The sequence below is a fragment of the Ammospiza caudacuta genome, chromosome 30 (genome assembly GCF_027887145.1).
Source record: "Ammospiza caudacuta isolate bAmmCau1 chromosome 30, bAmmCau1.pri, whole genome shotgun sequence".
NCBI lineage: Eukaryota > Metazoa > Chordata > Aves > Passeriformes > Passerellidae > Ammospiza > Ammospiza caudacuta.
Genome location: NC_080622.1, coordinates 4,911,799 through 4,927,840, shown reverse-complemented (window position 1 = coordinate 4,927,840; position 16,042 = coordinate 4,911,799). Strand labels below are relative to the sequence as shown.

Genomic DNA, 16,042 nt, shown 5'->3' with positions numbered 1-16,042 from the left:
AACCCAAAGCAATTAAAACACGGGGGAATGAACACAGGGAGATGCCAAGAGCCAAAAATTCCTTGGAGTGTTTTTTTTTCTCAGAGGTCATTGACCACATTTCCGCTGAGGCCGGAACAAAACTCAATTGAAGAGCAGTGACCAAACCCAGGCACATTTTGTCTTGACACTGTCCTAGATCATGGCAGGAGTTTAGCAACACAAAAGAAGCTTCAGGTTGCTCACCTGGTTCATTCACCTGCCCTGTCCTCCCGAATTTCCCAAAATCCTTCATTTTCGGTACCAGCAAATGTGGATGGGGTTTGGATGGAAGGAACCACTCAGTCTCCATCTCCATAAAATCAACATGGACAATGACAAATCAAAAGCAGGAGAGCTTGGGAGGAAGGAAAATATTTCCCACTCAGTGTTTTCCAAGCCTTTCCACACTAATAAAACCACTTTCCAGATGGGAAAATCCAGATTTCAGCCTTTTTTCGCTTCCTTTTTAACGATTGCAACGTCTTCCATTATCAGTGACAGAAAAGAGCCAAACAAGCTCCATGCTCCTAAAGAATTCCCAGCCCACACAGCAGAAAGGTACAGGGAGTATCCCAAATTATTGCCTCTCATGAGTTCTCCGTGTGGGGCTGAGCATCCAAGATTTGCTGGCCAATTAGGAGCTAATTGGGGATCAGGGGAAATGCAAAAAGGGTGTTCCTGCATCTCTGGAGAAAGTCACAGGGGTCTGCCAGTTGCCCACAACTGTGTGTGGCCGAGGGCTCCTCCTCCTCTTCCTCTTCCTCTTCCCCCTCCTCCTCTTCCTCCTCCTCCAGCAGCACCAGAGCCGCTCACCTGGAATAAAACCATGGATTCATTCCCAGGTTGAGGCTCAACCACATAATTAAGCACCTTGCTAATCCTGGATCGTTATCCAGGGCAGGGCTTATTCCTTGCAAAAATAAGAATTCCAGCTGCTTGAGGTCTTGGCAATGGCAGGAAATCTTGGAGTTTCCTCGTCGCCTCACCGTGTTTTGATCAGTTTTAAGAGGAATGAGCCAAAGGTGATTCCAGGCAAACCTAAAATCCCTGAGGTTGGAAAAGCCCTCAAAGGCCATCCAGTCCAAGCTGTGCCCATCTTATCCCAAACCCAGAGGGTCATGGCCAGGCCTTCCTTGGACACCTCCAGGTGACTCCAAACCCCTTTTCCAAGGCCTGGCTGCCCTTTTCAGGAAAAAATTCCTCCTGATTCCAACCTTACCCTCCTGTCAGAGTTGTGCAGGGTCAGAAATTCCCCCTGAGCCCCCTTTTCTCCAGGTTGGGCTCCCCCACTTCCCTCAGGAGTTCTCCAGCTCTGTACTCTTCTCTGGACCGACTCCAGCCCCTCTTGCCATGTGTGCCCACAGCACTGGACATTCCCCTCACCATCCTCAGCACGCAGGGAATTCCTGCTAAATCAGAGTTTTCTCCTTTCCCAAAGCTGTTTTTGCCACTTCAGGGCCCATTTTGGTTTTTGGGGGAGTTGCAGGCCCAGAGAACCTCAGGACATCCTGGAGGGAAGTTGTGGTTTGGGGATGAGACATCTTCTGACATCTTCTCCCCCTGAACCTGAATCACTCATGGGGTGTGATCGACACCAAACCTGACCTGGGGAAACCGGGGCCACCCACGGCTCCCCCAGCCCAGCCCTGCACAGCAATTAAAGCTCTGTGGACAGGAAAGGCGACCTATAAGGAGAGGCAATCCCAGAGTGGATCAGGTGAGTCACCCCAGGAGCCCCAGAAATGGGGAGGGCAAAAAAAAAAAAAAAAAAAAATTAAAAAGCCACCAGCAAATTAAATGAACGGGACAGGGAGGGGCTTCTCCATGTGGGGTGTGCAGAGAGGGTATAAAAGTGCTGCTGTCCCCAAAAGCTCCATTGCCTCTCATCCTTCTTCATCTCTTCGTGCACGAGCAGCCTCAGGTAAGAGCTGGGGGGCTCCAGAGCCATTGGCGAGGTGAGTTTGGATCCCCAAATCTGGAACGGGGCTGGGATTTGTTCTGGGGTGGATGAGGAGGGAGCCCAGGGGTTCAGAGGGAGCAGAAGTGGGGATGTGGAGGGAGGCTCTGGGGTCCTGGCTCTGGTTTTGGAAAACCAGGCATGGCTTCCAAACTTCCCACCTTTGGTGGGACAATGCCAGGGAGGAGAACAATCCAGAAAGGTGGGATCTGGCTGGGACTGGGAAAAAGAACACTGGGATTCCTTTTCCCAGTCCAGCCAGAGAGGGTCTGGGGTCCTGGCTCTGATTTTGGAAAGCCAGGCATGGCCTGAGTGTCCCCATCACCTTGGGTGGGACAATGCCAGGGGGGAAAGGATCCAGAAATGTGGGATCTGGCTGGGACAATGCCAGAGGGGAAATGGATCTAGAAATTTGGGATGTGGCTGGGACAGGGAGGGTCTGGGGTCTTGGCTCTGATTTTGGGAAGTCTGGGTGTCCCCAACGCCTTCAGTGGGACAATGCCAGGGAGGAAAATGATCCAAAAATGTGGGATGTGGCTGGGACTGGGACAAGGAACACTGGGACTCCTTTTCCCAGTCCCAGCCAGGGAGGGTCTGGGTGTCCCCAACAACTTCGGTGGGACAATGCCAGGGAGGAAAATAATCCAGAAATTTGGGATCTGGCTGGGACTGGGACAAGGAACACCGGAATTCCAGAAATGTGGGATGTGGCTTGGAGTGGGAAAAGGAACACCCAGATTCCAGCTGCCTGGAAGAGCAGGAGCAGGAAGGACAAACCCCTGCCAGCTGCTGTGTCCCCACAGGTGACCCAGCACAGCGCCATGTGCTCCCGCCAGGACAAGGACCAGTGCCACCGGCAGCAGCGCCAGAGCAGCGGCGGCTGTCACAGTTCCAGCGGTGGTGGCTGTCACAGCTCCAGTGGTGGCGGCTGTCACAGCTCCGGTGGCAGCTCTGGGGGCTGTCACAGCTCCGGTGGTGGTGGCTGTCACAGTTCTGGTGGTGGTGGCTGTCACAGCTCAGGCGGTGGCGGCTGTCACAGCTCTGGTGGCTCCAGCTGCCACGGGAAGCCGCAGATGCCGGTCCAGCAGCAGCAGCAGGTGCCGCAGATGCCCCAGCAGAAGATGAAGTGACAGCGTGGCCATCACCTTGTCTCAGCTCTGGCAGCAAAGATCACATGGGGACCAGATCCCTGTCACCTTCCCGGGGGTCCCGAAATCACCCCGGTGCCCTCCAGAGCCTGGCAAGGACTGGGCTGTGCCAAATAAAGAGTCGCATTCTCTAAATCCTGCTGGTGTTGGTGTCTCCTTGCACTCCAGAGGCTGGGAGGCAGCCCAGGATGGGCTTTTGGGGCTGGGATGTTCTCCAGAATCAGCCCAGGATGGGGATTTGGGGCTGGGATGCTCTCCAGAATCAAGGACACAACCCAGGATGGGGTTTTAGGGCTGGGAGGTTCTCCAGAACCAGTCCAGGATGGGGTTTTAGGGTTGGGATCTTCTCTAGAGTCAGCCCAGGATGGGGTTTTAGGGCTGGGATGTTCTCCAGAACCAAGGATACAGCCCAGGATGAGGTTTTAGGGCTGGAAGGTTCTCTAGAACCAGGGAAGCAGCCCAGGATGGGTTTTGGGGCTGGGATGTTCATCAGAGCCAGGATGGGTTTTTGGGGCTGGGATGTTCTCCAGAATCAGGAAGACAGCCCAGGATGGGGTTTTAGGGCTGGGAGGTTCTCCAGAACCAAGGACACGGCCCAGGATGGGGTTTTAGGGCTGGGATGGACTCCAGAGCCAGTCCAGGATGGGGTTTTAGGGGTGGGATCTTCTCCAGAACCAGGATGGGGTTTGGGGCTGAGATCTTCTCCAGAATCAAGGACACAACCCAGGATGGGGTTTTAGGGCTGGGAGGTTCTCCAGAACCAGTCCAGGATGGGGTTTTAGGGTTGGGATCTTCTCTAGAGTCAGCCCAGGATGGGGTTTTAGGGCTGGGATGTTCTCCAGAACCAAGGATACAGCCCAGGATGGGGTTTTAGGGCTGGGAGGCTCCTAAAATCCAGGCAGACACCAGGTTGGACGGTTTTTATTGGGTTTTTGTGGTGTTACAACTGTTTATGTGAGAAAGGGGACAGTAAGCAGGGAAAAAACGCCTTTGGGATATTTACAGTGCAGAAAAATCTCTCTGAAAATCCACCTCCCTGAGGTGCATTTTTGGTGTGTCCACGCCCCCAAAAAGCACATGGGAATTCTGCTGTTGACTCCAAATGAGCTGGAGATGAGCTCCCAACAATAATGAACTTTTAATTTTCCCCCAGGAATTGCCACTCTGGGTTCATTAGTTCTGTACAGGCTGATATCAAATAATCAAATAATTGGCAGGGATTTTTTTCATTTTTTCCCTGTTAATAACCGGGGTGAAGGGGCTGAGATTTCAGCAGGGTTGAGATTTTTTGCTTTTTATGAGGAAAAAAAAAAAGAGAAAATCTGCCCCAACCACCCCCTCCAAGCCTTCAAAGCTGCATTTTTAAAGCACCCCGAGGAGACACCACTGGAGTATGGGGACCAAAGGAGACCTGGGGATATTTTTGCCTCATGGAGGTAAATTGGTGGAGCTGGGCTTGGTCCTCACTCGTCCCAGGATGTTCCTGGCTTGGAAGGAGGAGCAGGAAAAGCCTGGAAGGAGATCCCAGCATCGGAGCAATCCTATGGAAAAGGAGGAAAACCAACAGGAGGGGGGTTCACCCACATAACCTGGCAGGACTCGAATCCCTCCCTCCAGCCCACTCTGATTGGTGCCCAGTTACTGCTCAGGGTTAATTAGAGCTGATTAAACGCCCAGCAGAGCCCAGCTCCTGCTCCATCCCACCCTCCCCGCTGGGCTGGGCTCACCACCATGACCACACCTCGTCACCTGCCGGTGACACTGGGCTCTGTCCCCACCTTAGGAGGTGTCCCACGGGTGACATCACCCTGGTGTCCCTCACCTGCTCTCTCCACGTGCCAGGAGCAGCAGAGAGCCCTCAGTAGATGCAGGGTTTGGTAGGAGCCCTCTCCTTGTTCATGGGCTCCGTGTCGGGCTCCGAGGGCCGTGGGATGGCTCTGTACTTGCTGCTCGGGGACCTCTGAGGGGACACACGAGCCTGTCAGCCCTTCCCGAGGTGGGAAAGGGTCGGGACCCCTCAGCCCGAGGTGCTGGAGGGGTCCAAACCCATCCAAACAGGGCTGGAGATGCCCCTGTAGGAAAGGGGGAAGGGGCACGGGAGCTCTGCAGGGAAAACCCCAAAAGAGGAGAGACCCCAACCCAGCCCGGGATGTAGGGTGGATGCTGCAGACCCCCAAACCCCCCAAAATACCCCAGAAGGCAGAGAGGGATTTGGTGACAGCAGGAACGACCTCCCCTCGTGGCTGCAGCGTCCCCAGGGCTCAAATCCCAAATTTTGGGCGCCCCAACTGCCCCAGATGTGGGTGCCCATCCTGCCTCTCTGTCCCTGCAGTTCCTGAGGAAAATTCTCTCTCCAGCTTCCCTGGAGCCCCTGCAGATCCTGGGGGGGCTCTGGGGTCTCAACATTCCCAACATTCCCAACATTCCCAACATTCCCAGCCTGGATCCATCAGGAAAGGTCTCCAGTCCCTTTATCACCTTTGTGGTCTCCTCTGGACTGGCTCCAACAATCCCAGGTCCCTTTCCCTGCCTCTTTTCCCCCTCCAGCCCCTGCTCTCACCTTGACAGGAACGAATTCCTGCTGGATCAGCTTCTTGAACTCGCTCCTGCTGAAGGTCTCCGATTTCCTGCCCTTCCTGGCGTTGCCCTGGGAGCTCTGCATCATGTCAGTGATGGCTTTGATGAGCCTGGACATGGCTCGGGTCCTGGAGAGGAGCAGAACCTGAGGCCACAGACGCTGTCAGGGTGGCAGGAAAATCCCCCCCAAAGATCCCTCCCAAAAATCCCAAATATCCTTTAAATAATCCCAAATATCCATTCCAAAGATCCCAAACATCCAATAATCCCAAATATCCATTCCAATAATCCCAAACATCCAAAAATCCCAAACACCTCTTCCAATGATCCCAAACATCCCTTCCAATAATCTCAAATATCATTTCCAAAAATCCCAAATATCCCTTCCAATAATCCCAAACATTCCTTCCAATGATCCCAAATATCCTTTCCAATGATCCCAAATATCCTTTCCAATGATCCCAAATATCCCTTCCAAAATCCCAAATATCCCTTTCAATAATCCCAAATATCCCTTCCAATGATCCCAAATATCCCTTCCAAAAATCCCAAACATCCCACCTCAGCCTTCCTGCGATTGATTTCACCAGAGATGAAAAGAAACTTTCCTTTCCCAGCTTCCCTTAGGACTTTCCCCTCGATTCCCCTCATTTTTTCCACTTTCCCTGCCTCAATTAGAGGGAAACTGCTCCCAGGCACTTGTGGGGTGAATGAATCAGCTCCTGCAGGTGCCCAAAGGAGCTGATCCCATCCTGCCGCCGGCTAAAACCGGTTCTAAGGCAGCCCCACTAACACAAAAGCTCATTTCAAACACAAAAATTCATTTTAAAGGCAAAAAGAAGCCATGGAGCCTCACCTGGATCCGCACCGGGAGTGGCGGGAGAGGCTTGGAGAAGCCCCGGGCAGGATCAGGGTGGGAGGAGGAGGAGGAGAAGGAGGAGAAGATTCCTTCTGGTCAGTCCTGTTCTCTGGCTGCCTCTTCCCAGGGAGCCTCCCTCATTCTCCTGTGCTCCCAGGATGTTTACGGCACACCTGGAGAGGTGGATGTAGGTCAGGGACAAAGCACCTCCTTGGGTGTCCAAAAAACGCCCTTCTCACAAAAAATTCTGCATTTCTCATCTCCTAAATGGAGTTTTTTCTCTACAACGCAAGAGGTTTGTGTGTTCGGCAGTGGTGGCATGGTGGGGACACCTGGGGACCACTGTGGGGTCCTGCCCTGATGGGTCTGGGATCAGGATGGGATCCTGTCCTGATGGATCTGATGTCACCATAGGATCTTGTCCTGATGGATCTGGGACCAGGCTCTGATCCTGTCCTGATGGATCTGGGATCACCATAGGATCCTGTCCTGATGGATCTGATGTCACCATGGGATCCTGTCCTGATGGATCTGGGATCACCATGGGATCCTGTCCCAATGCATCCAGGGTCAGGATGTGATCTTGTCCTGATGGATCTGGGACCAGGTTCAGGCTCTGATCCTTCCCTGATGGAACCAGGACCAGGACCAGGCTCTCATCCTGCCCTGGTGGAACCGTGGTCAGGTTCTGATCCTGCTCCAATGGAGCCAGGACCAGGATCAGGTTTTGATCCTGCCCTGATGGATCTGGGATCAGAGACCAGGACCATCCTGCCCCGATGGAGCCGTGCCCAGGACCAGACTTTGATCCTGCCCCAATGGAGCCAGGACCAGGCTCAGGTTCTGATCCTGCCCAGGACCAGGCTCTGATCCTGCCCTGATGGAACCAGGACCAGGCTCTGATCCCTCCCCAGGACCCGGCAAAGGCTCAGGGGCTCAGCCGCTCCCAGCCCAGCTCCTTCTGCTCCCAGAGGAGCCGTGGGGCTGCCAAAATCCCTCCCCATGCCCAGGGCGTGCCTCTCTCAGGCACCAAGATCTCCCCATACAAGCTGATCTCTCTCCCCATCTCCCCACGGTTGGGACAGGAGGAGCTGCAGAGCCACCCACGCTCCTCGGTGGGTTGGAAATGGGCTCAAGCTGAGGGCTGGAGCCAAATTTTCCTTCCCCAGCAGGATGAGGCAAGAGGCTGCAAGTCCCTGCAGGTCCCTGGTTGCTTTTGGGGCAGCTGCAGCAGCTCTGGCTGCTCTCCCTCTTTGGGAACTCCCAGAGCTTTTGGGGGATTTTTTGGGATTCCCTTCGGGGCTGGGTTTGGGGCATCACTGTGGGGGTACCAGTTGTGGGTTTCGCTGGGTCTGGATTGAAGGCATTTGAGACAGTGATTTGTGTTTGGACTCAAGTGTTTATTATTGTGTTTATTATTTCTTATCAGTTAAACAATCTCAGTAATGTGAGTTTGGCAGTTTTTCATTAGGAGGCACAAAATGGCCAGCAATCTCTTGTTCCAAGGTTTTTTAAGACCAAACTATCCAGTTAAGAACTGACACCCAAATTATTTCCCCTTTTAACCCAATAACTGATCCCCAAGACCCCAAAATGAGGATTTTTTCCTTCCCCAATTACAAAATGCCACCCAAACCCAAGAAGAAGAAGGAAGAAGAAGCATGGAGAAGAAATCCAGGACAACATCCTGTGCCCTCCATCTTGCATACTAAAAATCCCAAAACCTCAATTTCTCACTCTCTATAATGTCACACTTTTGTGGGTTCCAGTCTATTTTGAAGTTTAGGGAATTTTTCCATGGATGAGGGTCAAAGTCGGTGCTCCCCTGGCGGTGGCAGCTCAGGTAGGACCTGGTGGCCTCTGCAAGTGTCACATCCTGGCGATGTCACATCCCAGCAGGTGGCAGCAGGAGCCCGGGCTCACCTCTGAACGCCAGTCTTTCAGGGGATTACTAAAATTATATCTTATTAGGGGATTATTAGTAAAAATAAATAAATAAATAAATAAATAAATAAATAAATAAATAAATATTCTTTATAATTGTATTATAATATATTATATCATAATATAATATAATATTATAACTATAATATATTATATAATATAATATATTATAATATTATATATAATAACATAATATATAATTTCTATTTTATATAGTATAATATATTATAAATTATATAGTACATAGCACATAGTATATAGCATATATTATATTGATATAATATGTTATAAATTAATTTAATATATCATATATAATATATTAAACTAATATTGCATTATACTATATTTTAATATAATATACAATATATTAATATTGTATATTAATATAATATGGTATATTAAGATAATATAGTACATTATTATATACTATTATATTATACATAATATGATAATATTACCTATAAAATATATAAGATATAATAATGTATATAATGTAATATATTATATTATATATTATAATATAAATAATATCATTTATTAGTATTTATTATTATTGTTGTTGTTGTTGTTGTTGTTTAATTTTAAAATTAATTTTAAAAGTAAATTTTTAAAATAAACATTTTAAAACCACCTCATTTTTGGGGGGCACAGAGCTGAGGACTGCCTGCTCCTGCAGCAGCTTTGACCCGGTTAGGAGGAATTTGACATTTTGGATGTCAATACCGCCTCCAGAAGAAGCTGAAGCAACCTGAGGGCGAAGCAAACCAGGGGAAGTCTTGTGCTAATTGTGTCTTGTGTTAATTAATTGTGTCTTGCTTCAGCTCTTGCTGCTTTGGGGAAGTTTCTGGAAGGTTCCTTTCCGGATCTGGGCGGTTTCAGGGTTTTGAGTCACCCTTGGGAAATCAGGTCTTGTGGTTTCTGCCCCAAAAAGGGTTTGAGAAGCTCCCAGCTAGCTTTGCCCTCTGAAAAGCAGCTAATTATTAACTAATTAACCTTTTTGGGGTGTTCTGGCTGAGGGATTGGGGTTCTTTCACCTTCTTGTCCACAAAAAAGTTTTTAAGCCCAAAACTTAAAGTGCCCACCACCATCTCTGGAGCAAAAATACCCCAAAAAGGGTTTTTTTCTGCAAATAATATTGCTCATCCTTCCTCCCAGCTCCTGCCCACCACCAGAGCTCAGCCTCCGGCCATCTGTGCAGAATTTCCAGGCCAAAAAAATGTGGGGTTTTTCCAGCTGGAAATGCAAAAATCTGTCAAATCTTGGGTGCAACCCCAACCTCTGTGAGCCGCCAGCAGTTGCTGGGGTGAATCCCAAATTTCCAGTCCCAAAGGTGAGAGAGGAGAGAAAGAAAAAACAGAAAAAACTACAGAGACACCGGAGAGCTTCAGACATCTTTATTTGGCAGCAAAACCACGACGCTGGGAGGAAGAGGAGGAGAAAGAGGAGGAGGAGAGGGAGGATTTTAAGGCAGGATTCAGCTCTGGAAGCTTCTCCAAGCTCCAGGATTTTGCTCGGAGGGGCTGCCTCAGTGGTGGTGCTGTTGGTGCTGGTGCTGGTGCTGGTGCTGGTGGTCCTCCACCTCGTGCAGGTGCTCGTGGGTGGCACAGGTGACACGGGTGACCAGCAGCATCATCTCCCCGAAGTTGATCTGGGCGTCCTTGTTGACGTCCAGGTCCTTCATGATCTGGTCAATGGTGGCCTTGTTCTTCACGTGCTGTGAAGGAGAAAGAGGGGACAAAGTGAGGGCAAAATCTCCTTGTTTTATCCCTGGGTGGACAAAATTTCCCTTTGGCTTTAGGAAGGTGAGTTCCAAACAAAAAAAATGGGGCTTTGGGGGGTGTTTGTGGTGCGGCTTCCAGGTGGAAAATGAGATTTGGGACTGATTTTTGCAGAGAAAGGGATGAGGGTTCCTTCATGGAGAACATTTGGGACGGGGTGGTTGGACAGGAGAGCAGAGCAGGAAGGGGATGAACCCAAACTCTGGGGACAATCCAACACCTCACCTTCAGGTAATTGGCCAGCTGCTTGTCAATCATCATCTTGAGCTCCTTCTTGGTCAAGGTGTCCCTGTCGCCCTCGCGGCGCGAGTACTGGTGGAAGACGTCGATGATGGCGTCCATGGCCTTCTCCAGCTCCGACAGCTGCTCCTGGCTCTGCTGGCCCTGCAGGAGAAATGGTCACTCAGAATGTCCAGGAGAATCTGAGATAACTGGGCTGGATCCAGGAGAATCTGGGGAGGAACGTTCCTTTCTGGAGCTGTTGGAGGCTGAAGGACATCCTTGTCCAAGGAGTCTGAAGGAGAAAATCTGGGGAGGAACTGTTCAGTTTTGGAGCTGTTGGAGTTGTCTCCAAGGAGGGTGAAGGACCTGGCAGGCTCTGTGCTCCTACAGATGAGAGCTCAGAGATGATTTGGCCCCAAAATGGACCTGGTTTGAGGTTGGTTCTGCTGATAAACCAACCAGAGAAGGTGATAACACCCCAAAAATACAGAGCAGGTGACAACACCCCAAAACCCTCAGTGGGGACACAGAGAAGATGACAACACCCAAAAATCCTCTGTGGGGACGCAGAGCAGGTGACCACACCCAAAGCCCTCAGAAGGGACACAGAGAAGGTGACAACACCACAAAACCCTCTGTAGGGACACAGAGAAGGTGGCAAAACCCCAAAAACCCTCAGTGGGGACACAGAGAAGGTGACAACACCTCAAAACCTTCTGTAGGGACACCAAACAGGTGATACCACCCCAAAACCTTCTGTGGGAATACAGAGCAAGTGTCAGCACCCCAAAACCCTCAGTGGGGACACAGAGAAGGTGGCAACACACCAAAACTTTCTGTAGGGACACCAAGCAGGTGACAACACCTCAAAACCCTCAGTGGGGACACAGAGAAGGTGACAACACCCCAAAACCTTCTGTGGGGACACCGAGCAGGAGATCTGATGTCCAGGAGCCTCTTTGGTGGCCAGGAACCTCTTCCAGGAGCAAACCTCCCCTCACAGGTTCTGGAGATGGTTTTGCCCAGCCAGGACCCTCGGGTGGAGATGATGAGAAGCTCCCTGAGAATCCTCACACCTCGGATGACCTGGAAAAGAGCACAGACACCCCAAATGCCCCCCTGCACTTGCCTTGCTCATCTTGTCACCGCAGCGATGTCCCCTGGGGCGGGTGCGGGGCCGGTGTCACCTCAGTGTCTCTTATAGCCCAGCCAAGAGGTGTCCCTGTTGTGAAATGTCCCCATCCCGTTCCTGGATGGCCCCACAAGGCCCCAGGGATTGCTCAAGGCTCGGGAAGTTCCCCAAAAGGGGCTCTGTGGCTTTTCCTGCAAGCTCGGGGTGTCACCAGCTCAGGTGGGGGTGGCACTGTCCCCTCACCTGCTGGGATTCATCACCAACTCTGGGCAAAAGTCCCTTCCTTTGTGGATTCTTCCACATTTGGGGTTCTTCCACCTTTGGGGTTTTTATCCATTAGGGGTTCTTCCACATCTGGGATTCTTCCACATCTGGGATTCTTCCACATCTGGGATTTTCCCACATTTGGGACTCTTCAATATTTGGGATTCTTCCACATCTGGGATTTTCCCACATTTGGGACTCTTCAACATTTGGGATTCTTCCACATTTGGGATTGTTCCACATTTGGGATTCTTCCACATCTGAGACTTTTCCACTACTGGGGTTTTTTCCACATCTGGGATTTTTCCACATTTGGGATTTTTCCCACATTTTCCTCCTTTCCAGCTCTGTTGGCTGATGCCAGGGGGTGAAGATCGCCCCCTTGCCCTGCTCATACCCAAAACATCTCTACCCTTGGTCCATCCCAGTGTCCCAGGACTTGCCAAAAACATCCAAAATCACTGAGCCCGACATTTGACCCTTCACCAGAGCAGAACACCGGGTGCCACCCACTCCTGGCTGTGTCACACAGGGCACAGGTGGCACCAGGACCATCCCCAGCCTGTGGCAACCATCTGTCCATGAAAGACGATCTGGGCGTGTTCCCGGCCTGGCCCAGCTCCAGGAGCTCCGTTCCATCTGTGCCAAGTGTGGTTTGTCCCCACCCCAGGTGCGCCCTGAGCTGCAGAGCCCAGGTGTGGCTCAAAGGTGAATTTTTATTTTGCTTTTCAGGGCTCTGTCCCGGATTTTGTGGCTTTTTTTGTGGTGTTGTTGTTTCTCGGTCTGGCAGAGGCCCAGTGCGAGCCTGGCAGATCCGAGCTGCCAACTTGGGAGCAAAACGAGATTTTCCAGCACTTCCTCATCAAAATGAGCTGACTGCTGACTCAGCACACTCGTCTGGGGTTTGTTTGACCTGCCCAGCTCGTGTTGGTCTCGTCATGGTTGGTCTCAGGTTGGTCTTTGGTCTCCTGGTTTTGGAGGCCAAAACAAGGCCTAGGCCGAGTTCAGGAGCTCCTTTCAGCAGGAATTTCCTCCTGGAAATGGCAACCAAATCATGAAGGTTTGGAGTTGCTATCCCTGGAGGTGTCCAAGGAAGGACTGGACATTGGTCTGAGTGACCCCGTGGGGACAGATCACAGGCTGGACATTGGTAACCACGTGGGGACAGGCCACAGGCTGGACATTGGATGTTGGTGACCAGGTAGGGACAAGTCAGAGGTTGGACATTGATCTGGGTGACCAGGTGGGGACAGGTCAAAGGCTGGACTCCATCTTGGAGGTCTTTCCCGAGTGAAAGGACCCCAGGATTCCATCCCCAGCCCCCAGCCCTGGCTGCTGGGGTGCTCTGCTTTCACAACAGGCAGGTTCTGCTGCAGAACAGGACATCTGGGGACATCGGGGACATTTCACAACAGGGGTGTCCGGGGGTGGCCGCGGTGTTGCAGAATTTTGGTGCAATTTCAGGAATTTGGTGCAATTTGACTCACTTTGGTCACCCTGGAGGTGCCAGGGGGACAAGGATGGGGGACAGGAGGTTCCAAGGTGGCCTGAGCCAGGTGTGAGCCCCAGATGTGAGTGGTCAGTGGTCACTGAAGTGCCCAGGGACAAGGGGCAGTGCTGAGGGTCACAGGGACGGGTGCTAGCACCACTTTGGTGGCTCTGAGGTGTCCTTGCAGAAGAACCTCCCTGTCCAGCTGTCCCCAAGGTGCGGGCTTGGTCAGAGATCCACAAACCGAAGCAGAAACAGCCCAGGAGCTGCTGGCAGGTGCCCAGGGACCCACAGGAACACCCTGAGTTTCAAAAAGTTGCAAAATTCTTTCAAAACTCACTTTTAGTGGCAGGAGAGTGGCTGGTGTGGGGAAAGGGAGCAGCAACTTTGTCCCATCGGGGTCCATATCTCAACACCCCAATATCCCAACTTCCCAAATCCCAAATTGTCATCAAGCAGAGCATTTCCAATGCCTGAGATGCAGGATTTGGGATTTGGGGTGTTTGGGTGTTGCCTCAGATACAAGATTTGGGATTTTGGATGTTTGGGTGTTGCCTCAGATACAAGATTTGGGATTTTGGATGTTTTGGGATATGGAAGTGTCTGGACTCCACATCTCTCCCAGAATGGCAGAAAATCATCATTAATCCAAATATCACAATATTAAAAAAATATTAAAGTCATCCTGAAATCCCAATATCCCAAACCACAGGATTTTGGGCACTGGGAACATTTTGCTTCATGAGCATTTTTTGGCAAAACCATCGTTTCAGGTGACCCCACCCACCCCTCTCTGTCCCTCCTCCCACCCCTGCCATGGATGAGGAGACAAAAAAGGCTCAGGGATCTTCAAGTGCTGCACTTTATTGTGCCATGGGGCTGCTCCACGCGGGCAGGGAGCAGCCAGAACCCAACTCCCCAAGCTTCCCTCTCCCATTTTTCCGTGCCAGGCTCAATCCTTGTCGGGCCCGCAGCGCTCAGAGCCGTGGCTGATGCGGTGGGCGTCGTCGGCCAGCTTGCTCAGCACGATGGTGAACTCCTCAAAACTCAGCTCCTTGTCCTTGTTCAGGTCGGTCTCCTGGAAGAGCTTCTCCAAGTAGCCAGCTCGGTTCCTGTCCTAAATTTGGGGACACAAGGAGGGGTCATGTCCCTGTCCAAACTCCACTTCCAGGATCCTTCCCTGCCCTGGGAAGGGTTTGGAAACTACAGGATGTCCCAACCCTCCTCTACCTCACCCTTAGCCCCAAATTAACCCCAGAGGGGACAGGATTTTGTCCCAAAGTCCTGTGGTTGGGGACACAGTGGCTTTTAGGAGAAATCCATTGGAACAGGCCAATTTTGGGAGAAATCCATTGGATCACACCAATTTTGTGAGAAATCAATTGGATCAGGTCAATTTTAGGAGAAATCCATTGGATCAGGCCAATTTTGGGGATCACCAACGATGAACTGGCACCACTTTCCAACTTATTGAGAGGAGACCGCAACATTAGAAGTTCTCCCAAAATTGATGAAAATGGCAAAGATTTCACAATTTATCTGCCATTGAAAAGAGAATCTTTTGACTGGGCATTACGAAAACCAGAAAAATTACAAATTGCATCCCTGGACTGTTCAGGTGTGAGTTTAATTCACTTTCCAGCACCACATATGTGGAATCTTTCGATTGGGCATTGCAAAAACCAGAAGAATTTCAAATTGCAATTCGGATTGTGTCTGATTCACTTTCCACCACCACAAACAGCAGAGGTGACCTCAAACTGGGTGTGACAGAAACCCCCCGTCCCCCAGGAGCTCCTGAACCCCATCCCCATGGGTTTGTCCCCCAGGCACTCACACAGGTCTGCAGGAAGGACGGCGCCTGCTCCTTCAGCAGTGTGGTGAAGTCGCTCATGCTCAGGAGGTCTATCTCACCCTGGCGGATGCTGTACTGGTGGAACAGGTCCACCACAGTCTGCAGAGCCTTCTCCAGGGTGCAATTCCCCGGGAACTGCTGGCTCCCGGCGTGGCTGTGGGTGCTGGTGGACATGGCTGAGCTCTGGAGGGATCTGAAGGGGTTGGGGACAAAAATCAGCGGGATCTGCACCTGAGCCTGGGGGCACCTGAAGCTCCTTGGTGTGGAGCAGAAAATGAGGGCATTTGGGGATGGTGCTCCAGTTTGTCTTTGTCTCCAGGTGTGTTGGAAGCAGCTTGTTCCAACACACCTGGGGACCTTTCTCAGGTGAGGGAAGCAGCGTCAGGCCAGTGGGGACGTTTAGGACACAGAATTAGTGGTGCCACCACCAAAATCCCAATCATTTGTCCTCATTTTCCAACCCAAACCAACCTCCTGCTCTACCCCGAGGAGAACCCATCACCCTGAGCTGGTGGATCCCAAACTGCTTCTCCCTCATCCTTTTCCCTGCAAGGACCATCCTTGTCCTACTCACCCTGGGTCTCCGAGGAGGGTTTGGATCCGTCAGTGTGACCCAGGAGCCTGGAGCAGCCTCTTTATACCTGTCTGAGGTCCTGTTTCATCAGAGCTGGTGACACACCTGCCACAAGCATCGGCTTGAGTTCACATTTCCCGCACCTGGAAATTGCCAGGTGGGAACCCCTGAGCCCCTCCCGGCCTCATTCCTCCGCTTCAAGTTCCTGGTTGCACCCACCAG

The 16,042-nt window shown here is 51.3% G+C and overlaps 3 protein-coding genes across 3 annotated transcripts; 1 reads left to right on the top strand and 2 right to left on the bottom strand.

The window, feature by feature from the left end:
* Positions 1–1,923: 1,923 nt before the first annotated feature.
* On the top strand, positions 1,924–3,242 carry LOC131569653 (loricrin-like). The gene is made up of 2 exons (XM_058821898.1): positions 1,924–1,942; positions 2,782–3,242. Exon 2 carries the CDS (start codon positions 2,800–2,802, stop codon positions 3,106–3,108), a length of 309 nt encoding a protein of 102 aa, XP_058677881.1. The 5' UTR covers positions 1,924–1,942; positions 2,782–2,799; the 3' UTR covers positions 3,109–3,242.
* A 6,643-nt stretch (positions 3,243–9,885) lies between these two features.
* Positions 9,886–11,681, bottom strand: LOC131569618 (protein MRP-126-like). Its single transcript, XM_058821857.1, has 3 exons — positions 11,636–11,681; positions 10,510–10,668; positions 9,886–10,220 (listed from the first exon to the last, which is right to left on the bottom strand). The coding sequence occupies exons 1-3, from the start codon at positions 11,642–11,644 to the stop codon at positions 10,032–10,034; spliced, it is 357 nt and encodes a 118-aa protein (XP_058677840.1). The 5' UTR covers positions 11,645–11,681; the 3' UTR covers positions 9,886–10,031.
* A 2,558-nt stretch (positions 11,682–14,239) lies between these two features.
* Positions 14,240–16,002, bottom strand: LOC131569647 (protein S100-A7-like). The gene is made up of 3 exons (XM_058821890.1): positions 15,821–16,002; positions 15,229–15,439; positions 14,240–14,508 (listed from the first exon to the last, which is right to left on the bottom strand). Exons 2-3 carry the CDS (start codon positions 15,418–15,420, stop codon positions 14,344–14,346), a joined length of 357 nt encoding a protein of 118 aa, XP_058677873.1. The 5' UTR covers positions 15,421–15,439; positions 15,821–16,002; the 3' UTR covers positions 14,240–14,343.
* Between the last annotated feature and the right edge of the window lie 40 nt (positions 16,003–16,042).